Source organism: Elephas maximus, chromosome 21 (assembly GCF_024166365.1).
Source record: "Elephas maximus indicus isolate mEleMax1 chromosome 21, mEleMax1 primary haplotype, whole genome shotgun sequence".
NCBI lineage: Eukaryota > Metazoa > Chordata > Mammalia > Proboscidea > Elephantidae > Elephas > Elephas maximus.
In genome coordinates, this window is record NC_064839.1 from 34,306,596 (window position 1) to 34,323,117 (window position 16,522).

General features: G+C 56.5%; 2 protein-coding genes across 5 annotated transcripts; both read left to right on the forward strand.

Annotated features, from left to right (window-relative positions):
* The first annotated feature begins 43 nt into the window (after nt 1-43).
* Nucleotides 44-11,427, forward strand: EDC4 (enhancer of mRNA decapping 4). 3 transcript variants are annotated; one of them, XM_049864531.1, is made up of 29 exons: nt 44-306; nt 2,899-3,055; nt 3,462-3,573; nt 3,841-3,940; nt 4,194-4,383; nt 4,486-4,633; nt 4,719-4,823; nt 5,126-5,235; nt 5,321-5,404; nt 5,498-5,593; nt 5,692-5,794; nt 5,908-6,088; nt 6,183-6,255; nt 6,368-6,459; nt 6,526-6,725; nt 6,817-6,929; nt 7,027-7,177; nt 7,495-7,928; nt 8,017-8,121; nt 8,211-8,363; nt 8,446-8,482; nt 8,598-8,775; nt 8,887-9,042; nt 9,157-9,272; nt 9,370-9,535; nt 9,622-9,808; nt 9,891-10,110; nt 10,517-10,680; nt 10,902-11,427. In XM_049864531.1, the coding sequence occupies exons 1-29, from the start codon at nt 225-227 to the stop codon at nt 11,092-11,094; spliced, it is 4,206 nt and encodes a 1,401-aa protein (XP_049720488.1). In that variant the 5' UTR covers nt 44-224; the 3' UTR covers nt 11,095-11,427. The 3 variants fall into 3 exon arrangements, with proteins under 3 accessions (XP_049720488.1, XP_049720489.1, XP_049720490.1); XM_049864532.1 differs by having other exon boundaries at nt 6,538-6,725; XM_049864533.1 differs by having other exon boundaries at nt 6,547-6,725.
* Nucleotides 11,428-11,558: 131 nt separating this feature from the next.
* NRN1L (neuritin 1 like) lies at nt 11,559-13,230 on the forward strand. Of its 2 annotated transcripts, none has more exons than XM_049864534.1 (3): nt 11,559-11,888; nt 12,635-12,767; nt 12,850-13,230. In XM_049864534.1, exons 1-3 carry the CDS (start codon nt 11,621-11,623, stop codon nt 13,133-13,135), a joined length of 687 nt encoding a protein of 228 aa, XP_049720491.1. In that variant the 5' UTR covers nt 11,559-11,620; the 3' UTR covers nt 13,136-13,230. The 2 variants fall into 2 exon arrangements, with proteins under 2 accessions (XP_049720491.1, XP_049720492.1); XM_049864535.1 differs by having other exon boundaries at nt 12,656-12,767.
* The last annotated feature ends 3,292 nt before the right edge of the window (nt 13,231-16,522 follow it).

Genomic DNA, 16,522 nt, shown 5'->3' on the forward strand with positions numbered 1-16,522 from the left:
CTTCTCCGGTCCGCGCAGGTTCCGGGAGCCGAGACTCGGAGGGCCGGAAGTGGAGGCGGTTACGGGGGTTGGCGGGGCTCAGGGACGCGGAGCGGGCGGCGGTTTGCGGGCTGCGTGGACTGAGTATAGTGACCGGTGTCCCGTCGTCTGACCCTGACGCCGTGGGGCGGTGCGTGGAGGCCGGGGAAGGAACCAGCGCGGGCGCAGCGCCCGTGGCAGGGCCTATGGCCTCCTGCGCGAGCATCGATATCGAGGACGCCACGCAGCACCTGCGGGACATTCTCAAGCTGGACCGGCCCGCAGGGGGTGAGCGGGGACAACGGAGGTGGGCCCTCGGTGGGCGGGCAGAAGGGCGGTGCGGGCCCGAACCTCTCTCAAGGCCCTCAGGACCGGTTCTAGATCCTCCCGGCCAGTGGAGGCTGATCCGGGTCGGCACCGTAGACCCTTGAGCTTGTACCGCGAAGGGCGCAGACCCCGCGTGCGGCCCCTCCCCATACCGGCATCGGGCTGTGCTGCCTCGTCCTTCAGCGCCAAGGCTGAAGGTGAGGCCTTTTCCCTGAACCTGTGGGTGCCTCCGCGGGTGTTCCTGTGACTGGTCTGAAGCCCCTACCCCTTCGCCATGGTGCAAAGGCCTGATCCGGGTTCTGTATGCCAAGTCCCAGGTTTGGACCTAGGTGTTGTGCTGAGGAGCCGCTCTCCTCTTCGACTCTCCCTTCCTCTGGAATGAGAACTCCAGGCTTGCTGTTGTTCTGAAACTAATTTCCAGGAGGGAGGTGGCCGGCACTGGTTCTGTGCTCTTTCTTGGGTGAAGGCAAATCACAGAACGCACAGCTCAGATTAGATTAGGCCACAAACGTCTGCAAACCCTAATTTGTTTCCATTCGTTCAAACTTCAGTTGGGTTTGCAGCGATACCTCAGAGCTGCCCACCTCCCCTACCTGTACTCAAGGAGCCCCCAGGACACAGAAGAGTTAACAAGGTTGTAAAATAATGCTGTTATCATGGAGATAGAGAAGTGTTCTGCTACTGTTTTGGGAGGGTGGAGTTGGAGAGTTCAGGCTGCCTTTGCCTGAGAAGAGGTCTGAGAGAGGAAACGATGTTTAGATTCCATCTTGTAATATGAATAGGAGCTTGGATGTTGGGATAGGCATTCCATGAAGAGGAAATGGACACAGTCAAGGCACCAAAGTTTCCTGGTAGGTTCAGGAAAAGTCATCGTTGTTAAAGGACTGGCTGGTGGTGAGGGCGTACTGTGGCCGAAGATGAGAATTGTTTTCTCAGATCCTGTTTGTATGCCTGCTGGGAGGCCCACACTGGATGCTTCTGGGAAGAGGCACTGGTGCTCACTTTGGGTGGATTTAGTCACCTCCACTCCCTGAGCAAATTTATCTGCTGCCTGAGACCCCTGGCCCCTTGCCCCAGTCCTGGAGTATGTGCTCTTTTACTCATGAGTTTGGCTTGGACTCTCAGGCTGCCTGCAGGACTGGCTCCTCAGCTGCTGTACAGACTAAGAACAGTTTGGTAGAACCTGTCATGGCCAACTTTGTGAAGCCTGGGCCTGCTGTTTGTCCTCATGGTAGCTGACCTGGAAGGGAGAGTTGTCAGCTTACCCCTTAGCAGCTAAGGGGACTTTGCTTCAAGTGCAGTGGCCTGAAGGCTTTCCTCATAACTCCTTTGTTTGTTGATTGACACTTGACTTCCCTGTTTGCCAAGTAGCTCTTGTTTGTCCCCTTTCACTAGAGCACCATGTCAGACACTGGACTGTTTTGTGACTAGAAACTTACTGTGTTCCTGGCCGTGAGGCCCTAGTCTTTGTGCCCCCTAGGAGTTTTGGGAGTGGTGCCTGAGCCTATGAGGGTACTTACGGCCCAGCCAATGGCAAACAATTGAAATGTTGTTTTTCCTGACTCTATAACCCACCCCATAGATTCCCTCCTCTTTGTCTAGCCCCTCAGTGTCCATTCCTGCTTAATCTACCTGCCCAAGGTGACATCTTCTAAACCATTTCTGTGCGGGTCAGGCTCCCTCCTTTCTCACTTCCATATCTTATCAGTGTCTCCACTCCAACCCCTGCCACTGCTTTGGTTCCAAAAAACCAAACCCACTGCGGTCAAGTTGATTCCAACTCATAGTGATCCTATAGGACAGAGTTGAACTGTCCCATAGGGTTTCCAAGGCTGTAAATCTTTACAGAAATAGACTGCCACATCTTTCTCTTGTAGAGCTGCTGGTGGGTTTGAACTGCTGACCCCTCAGTTAGCAGCCTAATGCTTTAATCACTGTGCCACCAGGGCTCCTCCCTTGGTTCAGGCCCTGGTATCTTTCACCCAGAGTCTCAGCCATCTTGTATGCTGCCTTAGAGCCATCAATCAGCCTGCTGACCAGAGCTGTCATCGTTCAGTATAAAACTCTTCTGTAGCTCTTGTTGCCCACAGAGAAAATCTAAGCACCCCAGTATCATACCTAGAGCTTGTGCAGCCTTGTCCTCCCCCTTCCCTCCCATGTTTGTGTGTTCTGGCCACGCTGGCTGTGATGGCATCTCTTCTATGAAGTCTTTCCTGGCCCTTCCCATGCCCTCCCTCATGTGAACAGAGTCCCCTCCTCCTCCCACTCTACCCCACCCTACCCCCCTGTGCTGACCCAGGCCTGAGTGTTAACTGGCATCGGAGGGCCCTCCCCAAGGTAGAATAGCCTCATGTTCATCCTTGGTCCTGGCACACGTTGGGTTGTGGAACAAGGGATGAGCAAAGGGCCCACAGTCACTCTCCTCCCCATGGACATGCCTCTCTCAGTCAAGCATTCTGAGAACACCTCACAGTTCTGGAAGGAAGCTCTGAAGGAGGAGAGGCTAGTGGGCAGGTCTGATAACCTCATCAGGGTGGCCCTGTCTACTCCCAGGCTCCAGTGCAGAGAGCCAGCGGCCATCTAACACCTACAATGGGGATCTCAACGGGCTCCTGGTTCCAGACCCACTCAGCTCAGGTGATGGTACCTCGACAGGCAAGCCTGGTCTCCGAGCCATGCCACCCATTAACCTGCAGGAGAAGCAGGTCATGTGAGTGCCTAATGGGTAGCAGTGGTCGTGATGGTGTCTCTGGGGCAGCTGCTGGCTGAAGGCATGAGATCGGAGGAGAGAGGGGCCAGCAGCCTCTGCTGCATCTACCCTGGATGGCCTGAGGAGGAAGACTTAATCTCATTGAGCTTTACTGGGATGAGGGGTGAAGACAAGGGCTTGGCCAGTGTGGGTGCTTGGTTTTAAAGGAAGTAAGTAGGCTCATTCCCAAGGAGGGAGGTGAGTAAGGGGGACTTTAGGTTTGATCCGGGGACCAGTGGGCCAGGCAGAGTTGGGTATTTGGGACTAGACATCCTTCACCAGGGGTTCTGTGTCCTGTGTCTTCCCCTTGCCTATCGAGCTTTTGGGTAAACAAGAGACGAGGCTTGTGTACCCCTCTCCCTTCCAGTTGCCTCTCGGGAGACGACAGTTCCACTTGCATTGGAATTTTGGCCAAGGAGGTGGAGATTGTGGCCAGCAGTGACTCAAGCATTTCAAGCAAGGCGCGGGGGAGCAACAAGGTGGGCACCAGAAAGCTGTGGTGTGTATGGTAGATGGGGGCATACCAGTGCTGCCAGTCCTATGGAGACCACCTTGACAAACACGTGGCGCCCCAGTCTCAGGAAGCCAGGACTGGCTGCCAGACCTCTTTGGGGTGAATGGGTGGCCAGATTTGCACCTGTGGCCTCTCCCTTCCCCAGATACCAGGGTTGCTGAGGACCACTAGGGCCCTGGGGCAGCTGCCCCAGCCCTCAGCTTCTATAACCTTCCTTATCCTTGGTTCTCAGGTAAAAATCCAACCCGTAGCCAAATATGACTGGGAGCAGAAATACTACTATGGCAACCTGATTGCTGTGTCCAACTCCTTCTTGGCCTATGCCATTCGGGGTAAGTAGCGACGGAGGCAGGGAGGGAGCTGTTTTGCTAAAGACCCCAGACATCCCATTGTGGGTCAGTCAGTCTGCTCAGATCTTAGGGGCACAAAAGAAGGCTTGTCTCTGCTGCCCCACCCTCTGCCAGGCCTTGGGCAGCTGAGTGGGAAAACCAAACTTAGTGGTGGCAGAGAGGCAGGCAAGGGTAAGACTTTGCTGCTGCCTGGGCCTGGGAACTTGCTCATGGCCCACTGCTCTCCTGGTTCCAGCTGCCAACAATGGCTCAGCAATGGTGCGGGTGATAAGTGTTAGCACATCGGAGCGGACCCTGCTCAAGGGCTTCACAGGCAGCGTGGCCGATCTGGCCTTTGCACACCTCAACTCTCCACAGCTGGCCTGCCTGGATGAGGCAGGCAACCTGTTCGTGTGGCGCTTGGCTCTGGTTAACAGCAAAATTCAGTATCCTTTTGCTGCAGTGGGGTGGGGTACTATGGAAAGGTGGGTGGAGAGAGCTGGAGCTGCCAGACATGCCTCCTATCTGGCCCTTAACACCCTGCTTAGAGAAGAGATCTTGGTCCACATCCGGCAGCCAGAGGGCACACCGCTGAACCACTTCCGCAGGATCATCTGGTGCCCTTTCATCCCTGAGGAGAGCGAAGACTGTGGCGAAGAGGGCAGCCCAACAGTGGCCCTGCTGCATGAGGACCGGGTGACAGGGCTGGGCACGGCCAGGGCGAGGGTAGAGCAGCCATGGGGCGGACACAGCTGACTACTCACCTCCCTCTCCCTTGCAGGCTGAGGTGTGGGACCTGGACATGCTCCGCTCCAGCCACAGCACCTGGCCTGTGGATGTCAGCCAAATCAAGCAGGGTTTCATCGTGGTGAAGGGCCACAGCACGGTAAGCCTGCAACCATCTGCCTTTCCAGCCCACCATCAGCTTCCTTATGACTTTCATCTATTCCCTATACCTGTAGCTGTCCAGGCAGCTTGACTGGCACTCTGTCCACGGGGATTCTGAGCACACAGTAGCCCTGCCTGTGGAGCTCACTCCTAACCTGGCTGCACCCTGCCGATCTGGTCTTCTCCACGACCCCCATTCAGTCATTCATACAAGTGTGCAGGTCTGCTATGGGTCAGCTCACTACCATCCTCCTCTGGGAAGGGCAGGTGCCAAAGTGAGGCTCTTTGGGTTCTTCCCAGTGCCTGAGTGAAGGGGCTCTCTCCCCGGATGGGACTGTACTGGCTACTGCCAGCCACGATGGCTACGTCAAGTTCTGGCAGATCTACATTGAGGGGCAGGACGAGCCAAGGTAAGGCAAGGCCTATAGGACTGGGACCTCCCTCCCAGAAAGAAGACCAGACCACCTTCTCAGGGCCCCATCTGCTTGTCTGCAGGTGTCTGCATGAGTGGAAGCCTCACGATGGGCGCCCCCTCTCCTGCCTCCTGTTTTGTGACAACCACAAGAAGCAGGATCCTGAGTGAGTGAGTGGGCAGGCAGGTTGAGGGGAGGCTGGACCATGGGCCCTCAGCAGGGGCCCCAGCCAGCCAACCAGCACCTTGTCGCTTTGCAGGGTTCCTTTCTGGAGGTTCCTCATTACTGGTGCTGATCAGAATCGGGAGCTAAAGATGTGGTGCACGGTGTCCTGGACCTGCCTGCAGACCATTCGGTAGACAGAGGCTGGTGGCTAGGCAGGCTGGCAGAGATGGGGATGTGGGTTCTTTTCAGCCCTCTCAGTCCCATTGACCCTGCCTCGCGGCTCCCCAGCTTCTCCCCAGATATCTTCAGTTCAGTGAGTGTGCCTCCTAGCCTCAAGGTTTGCTTGGACCTCTCAGCAGAGTACCTGATTCTCAGTGATGTGCAACGGAAGGTAGGCACAGTGGGGGCAGAGCCAGTCTCATCATGGAGCTCAGGGTGTGCAGCATATTTGCAGCCCTCACAGCCTCTGTCCAAGCTCAGTTACGGGTTCTCTTGGTCATACAGGTTCTCTACGTGATGGAGCTGTTGCAGAACCAGGAGGAGGGCCACGCCTGCTTCAGCTCCATCTCTGAGTTCCTGCTCACCCACCCGGTGCTGAGCTTTGGTATCCAGGTTGTGAGTCGGTGTCGGCTGCGGCACACTGAGGTCCTGCCTGCCGAGGAGGAGAACGACAGCCTGGGGGCTGGTGAGCCACCTCAGGGCTGGGGTCTCTGTTGGTTTGTGTGGGGGGTCCAAGGCACAGAGGGCCAGGGGCTTAGTTGTCCACGCTGTCCTTTCAGATGGTTCTCATGGAATTGGTACTGTGGAGTCTGCGGCCGGTGTGCTCATCAAGCTCTTTTGTGTGCATACCAAGTGAGTGTGCTGGGGAGAGCACCAGTACTCTGGCTGTGCTCCTCCCCACCCTGGTAAGCTATCGCCCTGGCCTGTTGGAGTCTCCTCCTCTTCTTCCTCTGTCTTCCTGCAGGGCACTGCAAGATGTGCAGATCCGCTTTCAGCCACAGCTGAACCCTGATGTGGTAGCCCCACTCCCTACCCACGCCACCCATGAGGACTTCGGTGAGTGGAGGGATGACAGAAAGTGGGTGGGACTGACCAAGTTCTGAGACCTGATTCAAGTGGCAGCTTTACCCCCAGCATTTGGAGAGTCTCGACCTGAGCTGGGCCCCGAAGGCCTGGGGTCAGCCTCCCACGGCTCCCAACCTGACCTTCGCCGCATCATGGAGCTGCCTGCACCTGCTGACTTCCTTAGCCTGAGCAGTGAGATGAAGCCCAAGCTTATGACTCCTGATGCCTTCATGACATCCAGCGCCTCCCTGCAGCAGGTGTGCTGGCAGAGGGGTATGAGCCCCAGGGCAGCGGAATCTGGAAACACGTCACCCACAGGCCATAACCCTCACTTTTGCATCTCCCCAGATCGCTACATCCCCTAGTAGCAGCAGCAGCAGCAGCGGCAGCAGCGGCAGCGGCTCTCTTACAGTTGTGTCTGCCATGAGCAGCACCTCAGCCGTGGACCCCGCCTTGCCCAGGTGAGGTGAAGGAGAGCCAGACTTAGTGGATGGCAGGGGCTAGTTTCAGGTGATGCCAAGCTCTCAGTGCTGATGCTTCAGCCTTTCCTGCTATTAGGCCACCCGAGGAGCTGACCTTGAGCCCCAAGCTGCAATTGGACAGCAGCCTGACAATCAGCAGCAGCGGCTTGCAGGCAAGCTCACGTAGCCTCCTGCCTGGCCTGCTCCCAGGCCCAGCGGACAAGCTGACGACCAAGGGGCCTGTGCAGGTGTGTGTGGGGGTGTACGTGAAGTGCAGGTGAGCTAATGGATGGCCTCAGGGAAGGCTGGCGGCAGTCTCCTTCCACAGCACTTTATCTCCTGGTACTTCTCTGCGTCCGGTGCCCCTATGTTTCCCTGGAGGTCACCTCAGTCTGCCATGTTCCCCAGAGAGCATCACTGCAGCCTCCCCACCCCTACCCTTTTTCCTCCTGGCCCTGTTTCTGACCTGCATTTCACCTCATTACCACTAACAGCAATGCCTTGGCTCTGTGCTCCCCCAGCTCCTACCTCCCACCACTAAAGCCCCATCTTCGGCTCATCTCAGGTGCCCACTGCTGCCTCTGCACTGTCACTGGAGCTGCAGGAGGTGGAGCCCCTGGGGCTGCCCCAGGCCTCCCCTAGCCGGACCCGCTCCCCTGACGTTATCTCCTCAGCCTCCACTGCCCTATCCCAGGACATCCCCGAGATTGCGTCTGAGGCCCTGTCCCGTGGCTTTGGCTCCTCTGCTCCTGAGGGCCTTGAGCCAGACAGTATGGCCTCAGCTGCCTCGGCACTACACCTGCTGTCTCCACGGCCCCGGCCAGGGTCCGAACTGGGCCCGCAGCTTGGCCTGGATGGAGGCACTGGGGATGGTGATCTACATAGTACCCCTTCCCTCCTGGAGGCAGCCTTGACCCAAGAGGCTACAGCCCCTGATAGTCAGGTCTGGCCTACAGCACCCGATATTACTCGTGAAACCTGCAGCAGCCTAGCAGAGAGGTGAGTTTGGGAGGGACAGAGTGTGCTGGTGGGAGAGGTTGCAGGTGGAGTCATCCACTGCTGAGTCGGTCTGCTTCCCCTACCCCAGCCCCAGAAATGGCCTCCAGGAAAAGCATAAGAGCCTAGCCTTCCACCGGCCACCTTATCACCTGCTGCAGCAACATGACAGCCAGGATGCCAGTGCCGAGCAAAGGTAGGTACCCTCTACACCACTGCCATTCCTTTTCTAAGGGAGGGCCTGTGAGTGGGCCGGCGCTTACCCCCACCTTCCCCTTCCCACAGTGACCATGACGACGAAGTGGCAAGTCTTGCCTCTGCCTCAGGGGGCTTTGGCACCAAAGTTCCCACTCCACGGCTGCCTGCCAAGGACTGGAAGACCAAGGGTTCCCCTCGGGCATCACCCAAGCTCAAGAGGAAGGGCAAGAAGGACGATGGGTATGGGGAAGTCCTGTGACCAGGGCAGGGGTGGTCCACCAGGCTGCCTGTTGTGGCCTGAAGTGCTTTTTGCCTGTGGCAGGGATTCAGCTGTGGGGTCCCGGCTTACGGAGCGCCAGGTGAGTGACTGAACACCCTTTCTATTTGTGGGTGGGAGGATTCTGGGGCATTCCTTGGTCTAGTGTGTGGGGATGGATGGGTCAGGTGTCATGTGACTGTTGGTGCTCCTGGCAGGTGGCAGAGCCCTCTGAGGACTGGCCAGCAATAATTTGGCAACAGCAGAGAGAGCTGGCAGAGCTGCGGCACAGCCAGGAAGAGCTGCTGCAGCGCCTGTGCACCCAACTTGAAGGCCTGCAGAGCACCGTCACAGGCCACGTAGAACGTGCCCTAGAGACACGGCACGAGCAGGAGCGTATCCTTATGTGTGGGTGGCCCAGGATGCCACAGGGACAGGCAGCATTCTTGCCCTGGGAAGGAGTATGTTTAGGACCTGCTGCAGACCTATTCCTTAGCTAGAATGCAGAGCGGCGGTTAGAGCGGGCACTGGCTGAGGGACAGCAGCGGGGTGGGCAGCTTCAAGAGCAGCTGACGCAGCAGCTGTCCCAGGCACTGTCTTCAGCTGTGGCTGGGCGGCTGGAGCGCAGCATACGGGACGAGATCAAGAAGACGGTGCCTCCATGTGAGTTTTGCATGGGGGCTTCTTCTGGGTGGACCAGGTGGGAGTAGGGATAGATGGGCCCCCAACCTGTCAAGCTTCCTCTCATAGCCCCACCTCCTACCTACTCTGCCCTAGGTGTCTCCAGGAGCCTGGAGCCTGTGGCAGGCCAACTGAGCAACTCAGTGGCCACCAAGCTTACAGCGGTGGAGGGCACCATGAAAGAGAACATTTCCAAGCTGCTCAAGTCCAAGGTGCTGTAGGACCCAAGGTGCCAGGGCAGGGGGTTGTGGGCCTGGTGAGGCCAGGGTGAACTCAAGCTTTCAACTCAGCCCTTCTATCCATCCCCAGAACTTGACAGATGCCATCGCCCGAGCAGCTGCAGACACATTACAAGGGCCAATGCAGGCCGCCTACCGTGAAGCCTTCCAGAGCGTGGTGCTGCCTGCTTTCGAGAAGAGCTGCCAGGCCATGTTCCAGCAGATCAATGATAGCTTTCGGCTGGGCACACAGGAATGTGAGTGAGGTCATATGACCTGAGGCAGGAGGGGCTGTGCCCTTCTCCCCCACCATTCTCTCATGGCTCCCGTGAACACTCCTCAGACTTGCAGCAGCTAGAGAGCCACATGAAGAGTCGGAAGGTGCGGGAACAGGAGGCACGGGAGCCTGTGCTAGCCCAGCTACGGGGCCTGGTCAGCACACTTCAGGGTGCCACTGACCAGATGGCGGCCACTGTGTCCAGCAGCGTTCGGGCTGAGGTGCAGCACCAGCTGCACGTGGCTGTCAGCAGGTGTGTGGGTGGGGCACTGGGCAAGGTAGTGGGTTTGGGCGGAGCCAGACTGGGCTCCCGTTCACCTCACTTCCCTTTGCAGCCTGCAGGAATCCATTTTAGCCCAGGTACAGCGCATTGTAAAGGGTGAGGTGAGTGTGGCACTCAAGGAGCAACAGGCTGCTGTCACCTCTAGCATCATGCAGGCCATGCGCTCAGCTGCAGGCACACCAGTCCCTGCTGCCCACCTCGACTGCCAGGCCCAGCAAGCCCACATCCTGCAGCTGCTGCAGCAGGGCCATCTCAATCAGGCCTTCCAGCAGGTATGCTGGGCATTATTATAGCCCCAAGTGAGGGTCACACATCTCCTGACAAGGCCCACCCATTGTACATTCCATTCTACCCTTAGTCTCTGGGAAGTCTGGCCCCTGTGGTTGGTTCTTGGTTATCTTAGGCTGCCAGGCTATTTCCCCTGTGGCTCCCTCTCCGTGAACTTTCTTCCCACCTCAACGCACCTTGTTTTGTAAGCACCCTTCTCAGGAAACCTTTCCTGATCCCCTAGGGTGAAAACGCAGCCCTACAGTGTTCTCTCTGAGCCCCCAAGCAGCCCTTCTGGAGCTTTCAGCACCTTACTTTATGGTCATTCTCTCCCAGGCCATACTTAGGACAGAGAATCAGGCTTGCCACCCAACACTAGCTATAAATCCTGCTCCCCTGTTCTCTCCCCAGGCCCTGACAGCTGCTGACTTGAACCTGGTGCTGTATGTGTGTGAAACTGTGGACCCAGCCCAGGTTTTTGGGCAGCCACCCTGCCCGCTCTCCCAGCCTGTGCTCCTCTCCCTCATCCAGCAGCTGGCCTCTGACCTTGGCACTCGAACTGACCTCAAGCTCAGGTGAGTGGAGGCAGCTAGGGGCCAGGGAATTACTTAGTTAGGGGGTAGTTTGAGGCAGAGACTCCCACTCCTGGCTCCCTTCCCAGTCACTCTCCATCAAGCTTCTCTGCCCCCATCCCTCTTAGGCTTGAAGGTCTTCCTGTACAACAGTCCTTCTGGGCCTTGGTGCCACCAGGGGGCGCTCCTGTCTGCTGTAGCCTGTCCCTTTTCCCCATCCCCAGCTACCTGGAGGAGGCTGTGATGCACTTGGACCACAGTGACCCCATCACTCGGGACCACATGGGCTCCGTCATGGCCCAGGTGCGCCAGAAGCTCTTCCAGTTCCTGCAGGCCGAGCCACACAACTCACTTGGCAAAGCGGCCCGGCGTCTCAGCCTCATGCTGCATGGCCTTGTGGCACCCAGCCTCCCTTAGCAACCAAGTCTACCTTGCCTAGGGGTGGGGTGGCGCCGAAGGCCAGCAGACAGGTCTAGGCATGGTCATGTCCGCCCTTACCTGCTCAGGCCCCGTTTCTGGGTATGGGGGTGGGGACAGGGCACTGGCTTGGTTTACAGGTTGTGGTAGCGGGCAGGCTTAGGTTGGGCCCAGGACAGGTATTATGCCTTCTTGGGCTCTGCCGTGCTTGGAACAGGACCCCAAGATGTTGACACCACTTGAGTTGAATTTTCCACGTTCCTTTTTACCTCTGATTTGGATCTTTCTGTTTTTGAAAACATGGAGAAATTCAATTAAATGCTTTTGGAATAAAACAGAATATGTGTGTGCTTTTGGTGTATTTTTGGTACGAATGTGATATCACCTGCCCTCTCTGTTCCCTGCCCCCTCTTCTTCCTGTGTGGAGCTCTGTCTAGGGCAACTCTAACCTACCCTCAGGGACCGGGGCACCCACGCTCATCTGCACAACGGCCTTACCAGAGCCTCCTCTCATCTCTGAGCAGGTATGCTCAGAGCGCTTCTCTCTGGTGTCTCGCCTTCTTTGACCAGCTGGGCTCTGAGGGCGGAGCCACCAGCTGGCTTCGCAGCCCCGCCCCCGGCTCCCAGCCAATCGCGGCCCCTCTCTCCGGGGGCTGGGCTGACTGGCCTCACTCAAGCTGCTAGTGCACGCCCTAGGCTCCGAGTCGAGTCGGAGGCTATGCTCTGTTGCTCCTGCCGCGGCCGCCGCTGCCAGCCACCCAGCACGCTGGGGCTGTTGCTGCTACTGCCTCTTGGTGAGTGTATGCAACTGGGACCCGGCCCTGCCAGCCGGGGTCGCACCCCTTTCTCTGGCCCCCCGGCCAGGTATAGTATGGCAGTGGGAACCAGAACGCAGCCTTCCTGAGCGCTAGGCGTCAGGTTGTAGAGGAGGTGCGAGGGCTCCAGGGAGAGGATAACGTGGGGCCCAGATATGTGCCGGTGGCTTAAAAACCGAAGTGGGGGGGTGGGAACAGCCCCGGTTGTGGGGTAGACCCCAAAATTGCGTAGCCCGCCTTCCGATAGAGAGGCTTGGTCTCTGGCAGGACTCCTAAACCAGCCGTGCGGTCCTTGAGATCCTCTACGAGGTTCTGACCTGAACCCAACCCCTCTCAGTCCTGTCTGGCCCCGTCCGAAAAACACTTGTCTGGGGAATGGGGTGGGCGGGCCACAGGAAAATCTTCTAAGTCACAGGGAGACTGGATACTGCCTGGGTCCTCTGGACCCTGCCCCCTTCCACCGAGTCCTGGCGCCTTCACCTGGACCACCCGCACAAGACCTGGGGCCCCAGAAGCTCGGAAGAAGAGCCGGCCCCAGAGATGTGATGCCCCGGGTACAGGTCCTGCCTCAAAGGGGGCTGAGGCAGGTGATCCCCAGATGTGCCCCTCAGTTCCCTGGGGCGTCTTTTGCACGCTGAGTCACGTCTCCAAGCGCTCCGGGTAAACAAGCCTCTGAGGGCTCAGGGCGGGCCTAGTTCATCCCATCTACCATTCTTCATCCCTAGTCCATGTACCTCCCCTAGCAGCAGCCGCAGCAGGCCCAAGCCACTGTGAAACCATGTACCAGGGCTTCGCTGAGTGTCTCATCCAGATGGGGGACGGCATGGGCCACGGAGGTGAGCTAGAGACTGTCTGCAGGTAAGGGTAGGTACAAGGGTGGCGGCCAGACCCCTGCCCCTCCTCACCCTGCCTAATCCTCCTAACCCCACACCCTTAACAGGTCCTGGAATGACTTCCACGCCTGCACCTCGCGGGTCCTGTCCAGCTGCCCGAAGGAGGCAGCAGCTGTGTGGGAGTCGCTGCAGGAAGAGGCACGCCGGGTGCCACACGCAGATAACTTGCATGCTTTGTGCGGCGCCTCTGTGCACATCTGGGAGCGGGGCGACAGCCCGGAGACCAACCAGGAGACCCTGCGGGCCACGGCACCCGCGTCCGACGTGGCCCCTGCGCCCTGGCTGCTGGTGTTGGCGTTGGCCCTCACCTGCCTCCTGGGTCCTCTTGCCTAGCTGCTGGCTCTGGTATCAAGGCTCCCACCACCAGCCCTGCCTGGGAGGCCACTGCTGGGACTCTGCAGCTTTCATTAAAGGTATTTATATTTGTACTCAGCTCTTTTCTTTCTCCTGGCTGCAGGTGGGGGCTCCCTGAACCTGAGCCCCAGAATGGTTCCCTGGAATAGGCGGGGCTGGGAATCCCCTCAGGGGACTCAATCTTGCTTCTAACAAACTTGCCTTTCCCAGTGGCTGCACAGAGCTTTCCATTACGTGCAGCTCCCAGGAGCTCTGGTGGAGACCTGAGATCCACCGGAACACACAGCCCTTTCTCAGCCCTCCCAGGCTATCTGGGCCAGGGAGACGCCACGCCATGGGGCCTGTAGGGCAGGAGTTCTCAGTCCTGCACTCCTAACCCGGCCCCTCCTAACTTGGTTCCTAGGGGTTGGGTGATGTGGACTGTTCCTTAATCCCTGCCCCACCCTGGCCGGTCCATCACCCTCCTCCAGCTTGGTCCATCCTCCCTTCTACCACCAAAGCCTTCAAGACGCAGCTCAGACTATGTGCTGTGTCCCCTCCCCCTCTGGGGCCGGAACCATCTCGGGGCCTGTTCCAGAAGGTGGGAAGCCTCTGTTGGAGTCCACGTTCAAGCCCCTGATATGACCTGGAGCTGCAGAAACCTCTGCTCTTCACAAGCTTGTTCTTTGAGAAGAAGTGTTCAGCGTGAAGGCTTTCTGAAGCAGTGATGTGAGGGTGGGAATTGTGTGAGGACCTCCTGTTCATCCTGGTGGAAAGGAAGGGCAGGAATCAGCATGGGCAGAATCCTGAGGGAAGGAGGAGACCTCCGAGAGGATGGGACCAGCCAGGTCCCTAAACTCTTTTGATCAGCCCTCTACTCTCTACCATTACCTCCAAGACCCTATTCTAAGCGACCACCCCATGACTTGTGGGGACATGTGGACACTGCCATGGCTTCCTCACTGACTTCTGTTCTCATTCCTTCCACTTTATTCTCTGCTTTCTAAATTGGAAAACTGATCCCAATGTTAAGCTCCTTCTCCTTATCTACAAGGCCCTGTAGAAGTCAGCTCTGCCCACAGCTTCGTCAACTCCTGAAACTCCCCTCTGTGAGAGCATAGAGGAACCATCTTCCCAATCCTTGGAGTTAGGGCAAGTTTCAGAGAAGGGGCACTCACATAGGGGATAATAGGAGGTTAGGATGCAAGACTAGCAGGTGATGGTGGTGGAGGATAGGTGGGCTTGGGTCAGAGAGGGCTTTATACGGAGAAGTCCAAAGGAATCGGCTAGGAGAAACAGTGGGAGCCCAGAGTTTAGCAGTCTACGCTGCAAGACTGGCATCCCCCACTCCCCCCAACAGGACAGAGTCAGGCTTGATGAGACCCTTGCTTAGGGTTCAGGGTTGACAGGTATCTCCAGAGACTTCATCCGGGTGTATAGGAGCCATACCTTTTTTGTTTGTTTGTTTATTGTGTTTTAAGTGAAAGTTTACAGCTTAGGTTAGTTTCTCATGCCAAAATTTATACACACATTGTTATCTGACCCTAGTTGCTATCCTTATAATGTGAAAGCACACTCTTCCTTTCCACCCTGGCTTTCCCACGTCCATTTAACCAGCTCCTATCCCTTTCTGCCTTGTCATCTCACCTCCGGACAGGAGTTGCCCATTTAGTCTCATGTATCTATTTAAACTAAGAAGCACACTCTTCACAAGTATCATTTTATGTCTTATAAAAAAGCCTGGCTAATCTTTTTCTGAAGAGTCGGTTTTGGGAATGGTTTTAGTTTTGGGTTAAGAGGGCCCGGGGGTCATGTCTTATGGAGTTCTTCCAGTCTCAGATCATTAGGTCTGGTCTTTTTACTAGAATTTGAGTTCTTCACCCACTTTTCTTCTGCCCCATGAGGGACTCTCTGTTGTGTTCCCTGACAGGGCAGTGATTGGTGGTAGCTGGGCACCATCTAGTTCTTCTGGTCTCAGGCTGATGGAGTTTCTGGTTTGTGTGAAACCCATACCTTTTCTATGCTTCCCAAACACCCTCCCATTCTGGCTAGCTCAGATGCCTCAGTGAACTACCTCTCTCTATTCTGACTCTATCTGTGCTCCTGTGCTTCAGCTGCCTGGGCTTTTATCCTCATTTCCATTTCCCAACCGCTCATTACCCATCTTCTCATGTCACCCGAAGGATAAAGCTCAGGAAAAACCTCTCCGAGATACAGACCCTTTGATCTGTCTCCCCCAGCTATATAAGAATCATCAGAATTTTCTAGAAGGAAAGTTCAGCTTTCCATACCTATGGATCTTTGTACATCTATTCTCTGTGCTCAGAATAGCCTCCCCCATTTCCACCTGGGAAACTGCTACACTTTGTCAGCATCACCTCCAGGAAGTCTTCCTTAATCCTGACCCCAAGCAAGATCAGAAGCCTCTTACAGGTCCATACCTGGGCTCTGTCCTGTCTCAGCAATGATAGCACTGCTGGGTCCTTGTCACTGTCTGGGTCCAGGTCAGAATTCCCCACCGTGGGCTACCCAAGGACAGGACCCTGTCAGAGTTTTCATTGCGTCTCCGGCACTCAGCCTCAAACTGGGTAAAAGGTGCACTTGTGAGCATTCGTGGAATCAAAGTTAAAATCTCTTAAGTCCAGCACAGGAAGTATTTCAGTCAGCAAGAGCTTGGACTGATAATGGCCCCACTGTGTGGCGGATATATCAGTGTGGTGTGGCCCCCACGGCCTGGACGTACTGCTGGGAGGGATGATGCTGGTGCTCCAGACCCCGAGGGTCTTCCTAGGGCCACTCTTGGTAAGTGGCCAGGAACAGCCTGCTTCCAGGAGCAGGGGCCCTTCTGCTCTGGCCAGCTAGCTATCAGGAGGATTACCATCCTCCTGCTGTGACCTATTTTCCCCTGGTTTTTGCTCCCTAAATCCCTGCTGTTCCCTGGATTTGAATGACTTGAGTGTGTTTAGGGCAGGGAGGGGTTGGGCACAGAATCTGTTCTCTGGCTAAGGGCTTACCAGCTTTGTGTGTTTTATCCCATAGCTTGAAGAGAGGGATGGGCTGATAGCCAAGTTGACTGGGCCGTCGGCACAGCTGCTCAGGTCAGGGCATCATACTGATGGTGCTCCTGACTTTTGCAGCTCTGCAGACAAGGGGAAGCCTATTGTTTAGAGAAGAGCCTAGGGACTGGATGTCCTGGATTCCAGTCCTGTATTCACTGTCAATGTTCACCTCAAGGCCTGAGGCACTTTATCAGAGCCCAGACCAGCACCCGAACAGAATACGGGCTCACTGAATATTTGTTGAATTAATTTGATGAATGTCTATAAAATGAGGTGTTGTGTGGATTTCTGAGCCCCATCAACTCTGAAATTCAATATTACTTTTAAC

Bases quoted from the DNA above. Each gene is read 5' to 3' on its own strand.
- EDC4 (XM_049864531.1), top strand. From the start codon at position 225: ATGGCCTCCTGCGCGAGCATCGATATCGAGGACGCCACGCAGCACCTG. The intron at 6,726-6,816 runs GTGTGCTGGCAG...GCATCTCCCCAG, and splicing joins CCAGCGCCTCCCTGCAGCAG to ATCGCTACATCCCCTAGTAG. The intron at 8,364-8,445 runs GTATGGGGAAGT...TGCCTGTGGCAG, and splicing joins AAGGGCAAGAAGGACGATGG to GGATTCAGCTGTGGGGTCCC.
- NRN1L (XM_049864534.1), top strand. From the start codon at position 11,621: ATGCTCAGAGCGCTTCTCTCTGGTGTCTCGCCTTCTTTGACCAGCTGG. The intron at 11,889-12,634 runs GTGAGTGTATGC...CTTCATCCCTAG, and splicing joins GTTGCTGCTACTGCCTCTTG to TCCATGTACCTCCCCTAGCA. The intron at 12,768-12,849 runs GTAAGGGTAGGT...CACCCTTAACAG, and splicing joins GAGCTAGAGACTGTCTGCAG to GTCCTGGAATGACTTCCACG.